This window comes from Sinocyclocheilus grahami, unplaced genomic scaffold (assembly GCF_001515645.1).
Source record: "Sinocyclocheilus grahami isolate Dianchi unplaced genomic scaffold, SAMN03320097.WGS_v1.1 scaffold34.1, whole genome shotgun sequence".
NCBI classification, from domain to species: Eukaryota; Metazoa; Chordata; class Actinopteri; order Cypriniformes; family Cyprinidae; genus Sinocyclocheilus; species Sinocyclocheilus grahami.
Genome location: NW_015505213.1, coordinates 134165 through 139994, shown reverse-complemented (window position 1 = coordinate 139994; position 5830 = coordinate 134165). Strand labels below are relative to the sequence as shown.

General features: G+C 37.5%; 1 protein-coding gene across 1 annotated transcript in view; it reads left to right on the top strand.

The window, feature by feature from the left end:
* The first annotated feature begins 1503 nt into the window (after positions 1-1503).
* The window catches only part of ccdc88aa (coiled-coil domain containing 88Aa), an 18841-nt gene continuing 14514 nt past the window's right edge, over positions 1504-5830 (top strand). Inside the window, exons 1-3 of the mRNA XM_016266942.1 lie at positions 1504-2114; positions 3080-3180; positions 4247-4352. Of these exons, the coding sequence (XP_016122428.1) occupies positions 2055-2114; positions 3080-3180; positions 4247-4352 (267 nt within the window). The 5' untranslated portion in view covers positions 1504-2054. The remainder of the gene's footprint in view (positions 2115-3079; positions 3181-4246; positions 4353-5830) is intronic.

Genomic DNA, 5830 nt, shown 5'->3' with positions numbered 1-5830 from the left:
ATGACTACCTCCTATGATACAATGCATCTATGATATACTGTATACATATAATCATATATAATAAAACTGATTGCTGCAGCATGGGTCATATATTGAACTGAATTATAGCCCCATGTACATAAGATACTGATTTTCTTACATGGAATGCACAGTTTATGATGTGATTAAATGTATCGCACCCTAACCAACTGTTATAATTAAATATTAAAGAGTTCATTAAAAATTGACTACCAGTCGTAAATAGGCAACATATGTCCCATTGATTTCTCACTGTTGTTCAGTAATTATTTGTGTCAGACTGTCAGCAAGCATCTCTCAAAACCCAATCAATTTAAAGCCTCTCTTAGGGGAACAATTTATTTAGCACGTGCAAAGCAATAACAAATTGCCTGAATTCCTTCATTCTTCTCATCCATCTCAGAGAACACATGAAAATCCATTGGACAAATGGTTACTCTTTCTAAACAGTCTATCTACAAAAATGCATATCACCTACACAAATCTGTATATATATATGGACATATATGGACTGCCTGTTGTGAACGGACGCCTCAAAAGTATACTGGTTATATATATATGCTGGTTAAGTAATATATACATATACATATACATATACATATACATATATATGTATATATTACTTAACCAGCATATATATAACCAGTATACTTTTGAGGCGTCCGTTCACAACAGGCAGTCCATATATGGTAAACCGGAAGCTAAGAGCGCGACAGATTCATTATTTAAATTAGTTTTAGTGATTTTAGTGAGGAGGGTGCCGATGCGAAATGTTCATGATTTGATATCAGTCAATTAGTTTACACAGACAAATGTCGACAAGAAGAAGAAGAAGAAGGCTTTTTATCGCTGAGGGGAGCTGAGAGTTTCAAAGCGCTCGAATACAAATGTTTTGCTTCTGCCTGTCAGATCGAAATGCCATGGTTTCTCCAAAGCTTCAGGCTTGTATGACTCAGTATGAGTGTGTAATTCAGTGGGTAAAGTCTGGCGCAAGCTCTGTAACGGTTAGCGTCGCGTACAGTGTCTTTTTAGTGCAATATATTGCTGGTTTAGTCGATAATATGCAGGCCACCAGTGGATTTATTGTTCTTAACTCTTCCGCAAGGTGGCGCCAAAGCCTTACATTACATGTTTAGGGAGATTGTCTCATATATATATATATATATAATTATTATTTTTTTATCTACGGTATGTTATGAGATATTCATATCACAGACTAACTAGTTTCCCCCCTTTCCAAATTACACGAATAGCTCTGCCAGTGCAGTTTAATGTTGGCCACCCCTCAGCAGAAGGATATGGCCATTATTCTAGTCATCCCTGACGATTTAAAGCACAGACCGGGGCAGATTACACTCAATAAGCCTGTTATGATATTTTAACTGGTGATTGAGGGGGTCGACGGCTGTTGTTATGGTAACAGATTAAGGTCAGAGATGTACTAAACCACAGTTGCCATGGAATTACTGCTGTCCAGATCTGGCGGATGCTGTGGGACGGAAAATACACAAATACCTACTAAAACTTTTTTTTTTGGTGAAATTTCCCTTTGATGAAGGAAACACGAAAGTGCCCTAAATGTTTCAAGTTTACATTTAGTTATTAAAATCCGGTGTTATTTGGGTTCTAATGGCTGGTGTTTTACTTTAAAGCTTCACGTGCACTAGTAAGTGAGGATGGATCTCCAGCAGTGAGCTCCCTGCACAAGCACTGCAGTGTCGGCGTGCTGTGTGAGCGGCGCCGGAGGATGCTGCAGTACTGATGGAACATTTAAAAGGCAACATTCTGCGTTTATTTTCAATCTAATAACAGATACCAGTTTGTTGACGAGGAACGAGCTACATGAATGTGAAATCTTGCATCGCATCGCATCGCCGTGAACTGCAGATTTGTTCCTTGTTCAGTGATGCAGCTAGATTTCCTCTGTTCAGCTGCTTATGGAGAAGGGTAAACCACCAGTGCTGGATTTATATGGTTTTTATATGTGTTTCTTCCACGCGTATTTCTTTCAATCTCTCTGATCGTGTAATATTAATATGGAGGGTGAGATTCCAGTCATATTAGAGCAGTTCATGAGCAGCCCTCTTGTCACTTGGGTAAGTTGCAATTTTTGTGCAGATTCTGCAGAACATAGCAAACCTTTGTATCAGATTGTATCAGTGTGTCAGAGTATCTGAGCTAGCATAACAATCATCTATGTGGAAGATCAAGCTGTGTGTTTGTCTTGACAACTGACAAAAAATGGATGTGATCAAATATTGTGTGTGTGTGTGTGTGTGTGTAGGTCAAAGACGAAAAGGGGTTGTCAAGCATAAAAAAAATAAACGTTTTTTTCTATTAATATTTTAATAAGTATAGGTCAGAATAAGTATGTTTCATAAATATGTCTGTTACGCTGAATGACGATGGAACATTATTTTACCCATATTTTGACATTTTATTTTCACTACATGTATTTGGAACATTAAAGTAGACTCTTTACTTTCATTTAATAAGCTTTCTATGAATATAAAATCACTTTTGTAAATTTAATTTGATGTGGGACGTCCCATATATATAACTATATAATGAAGGTAATATATAACTCAAGTGTTTGTTGGGCAAAACAAAGATGTATCTAAAAAGCTTATAAAAGTCTGTTCAGTGGAAGGTTCCATTCTGACAGCTTACTCCATTTACTGTAACAGCTTTCCCCATGATTGGGGCATGTTGTCACAAGAAAGTATAAACTATATAATGGCGAGCATATTTATGTAGCCGAGACTTTAAAGTATGTCTCTACCACTGATCTCCTTATTAGAGGTCATAAACCTGCCATAAGAAATATTCACTCAAATGAAGTGTGGCGACCAGCCCAGACTTCACTGATAATTCTATTTGTGCAGTTTCCTTAAATCACCCTACATTGAGTGGTTAAAAGTATGAATATTCCATGTAGTTTCTCAATATGATGTCTCCGTCTCACAAATGCCACAAAACAAAAAAAGGAAATTGTTGTTTAAAGAGCATGTCACACTGCTGTCACTTCATGACATGTGATTTTAATTTCTATGTTCCAAAGGTGAAGACGTTTGGTCAACTAGGTGACAAAGAGGGGAACATGCTCTCTGAATACACTGAATTAGTGGATGGCATTTTCTTGAACAAGGTCATGAATCAAATGTAAGTATCCATTTGCACAGTTATATTATCCAAATACTCAACTCAGAATAGTAAGCATTCTGCATTAGTTAGCATTCAATTAGCTGTTGAGCCTAAATTATTCATCCAAAGCAGTTTAACACTAGTTGAGTGCTTTGCTTAAGGGCATATTGTTGAAAGGGTTCTCAGTGACTTTTCAGTTCACAGGTTGTCTCTACATGTGATCAAATTTGTGTGCCCCCATTCCAGACCCCATACTGCGAAGTTACCACCACCCTATGGTGTCGTTTGCATGTAATATCGGGCACTGTTGTAGACAGCATGTGTTTCAGCTTTTAAATGACTCATTCCATGCAGGAGACTCAAAACACTGTAAGCTTTGTCATGGTCATGAAGGAACACTTTGTAGTCGGTCCGTCAGACTGTTCGGCTGGACAGAATTTGGATGGGTGCATATGGGTGGGTTGTGTTTGCCCCAAATTCTATTTCCATCTCAGACAAAAATCCATAGCTGTATTTAAATGTTAAAACCCAACCATGCCCTTAGGTAACATGCATTTCGTTGCCATTTAAAGGATAGTTAATGCCCAGAACATGTATTTTCAAAAGCAAAATAATCTGTAAAGATGCTGAGGTAGTAAACCGTACAGTATCAAGCTGGTCACAGTAATCCCACAGATTCAGGGAGGCTGATGGATTAGAGCTTGATTGTAGACTATTTTTTTGATGGTGGCATGTACAACATCCCAGACTGAAGTTTATCAAGGGAGAGCAGCGTTTCAGGTCACTGTCAGGACTCGGACCTTGAGCTGCTGAACTACAAGAGTTAAAGTCTCAAGACTTGACCTGAACTGAATTCTGCTGCTTTTGCCTCTGTATGTGTCTGCCTTGGTGCTGGCTAGTTGAGGAATGAAGTCATGTGGAAAAAAAAGGGAATGAATGAACGGATTGTGTTTTGTTGCTATTATTACTCGTGCCCCTTAGTCCAGGTTAATGTACTAAACAGGTCTTCAGAAACAAGACGTCTCAGTTGCTTCTTGCTGAGTTGATTTTATATTGCAGAAATAACTTCGTCTTTTTTTCACAGAAATCCCAAAGGGACTGTTCAAGGTTTAAACAAAGTGAACAATGACGTCGGCCAGAGAGCGCAAAACCTATCTGTTCTCATTTACCACATCAAATCATACTACCAGGTAAGGCACAGAGAAAATTAATAATTAAATAAATAATAATTAAGTAAATAAATATAAAAACATTTAAAAAGTTTATTAAAAAAATAAAATAAACTATCATAAATATAATAAAATAAGAATTAAAATATATATATTTTAAAAATGGCTGAATTCCTGTTTAAGAACTTCTCTACCCATAATTCCTGAAGAGAAATCAGATAAGTTAACATTATAATAGACAAAAGGTTAGGTTTGCAGTTGTTTGAATATTTTGGAATAAACATCAAACATAATGTCTACTTATAATCAGTGACTTGCAGCTAATAAAAGAGATACATACCCAGTATTTTTATTTTTTGTACATTGTTTCCCCATTTGTGATTCATCTCTGAGATAGTTAGATTGTTTCAAGGCTATATATTGAAGAATCTTTGGAAATTAATGAAAGATAGAAACACTACCAAAACCAAGACCACTTAAAAGTGGGCTGTATTGCTCTCTGTATTGCTCTCTGTACCCTCTATACATTAAAAAAGTTGTATAACCCAAGTCATTCTTTCAAATACGTTTTTGCTGCATGCACTTCAATGTCAAGTTCCCTTTTTACTATACTGGATTCTGCATATTCCCAAACGGAGGCCGTCTGGGTGGAAGGGCAGGATTTGAAGTCATGCCCTAAAGTTCCCGCTACCCACCCTGCATCCTGCACATCTGTCCTTGTGGAAATAGCCTCGCCACCAGACCTACAAGCTCCCCTCAAAGAGGCTGGCCTAGATATGAGTGCGCCAAGCCAACATCTGTGTAATCAGTAGCTAGGAAACAGCAATGGCCCGGAGCAAAGCTGGAAAATGACCCATTTTACATCCCATGAGACCTGTCTCTCATGGTGCCGGCTAAAGCGGTCAAAGTAATGAAAGTACCCTAAAAAAACAGACAAGCCAAATAATGGCCAAATCATTTTTTAACTAGTTTAATTGGTGGAAATTATGGCATTGTAAACCATATGTTGCCTTAAGTTGTCACATTTTCAAAATGCAAATCTAAATTCAAAGCAAAGGTGGGAAAATAAATGCAAATACTTTTAAAGGGGTCATATGATGTGATTTCAAGTTTTCCTTTCTCTTTGGAGTGTTACAAGCTGTTCATGAATAGATAAGATCCCTAAAGTTGCAAAGACTAAAGTCTCAAACCCAAAGAGATATTCTTTATAAAAGTTAAGACTGGTCCACGTCGTTTAAACACGCCCCCACATGTCTACGTCACAATGTGGGAAGATTTGCGTAATGCCGCCCAAATGTTGAAAACGCAAAGAAAGTAACTTTATTGTTGCTGCCACCACCGCCGCCATGCTGTGAAGACACTGTGTGTTTCGTTGCGAAAGTGAAAATACTTTGTTTGGTCTTCCAAAAGAGGACACGACTAGAAATCAGTGGTTAAGTTGTATTTACAACACTGTTCCAGAACACTTCAACCCAAATATTCAGATGTGTGCAGCACAT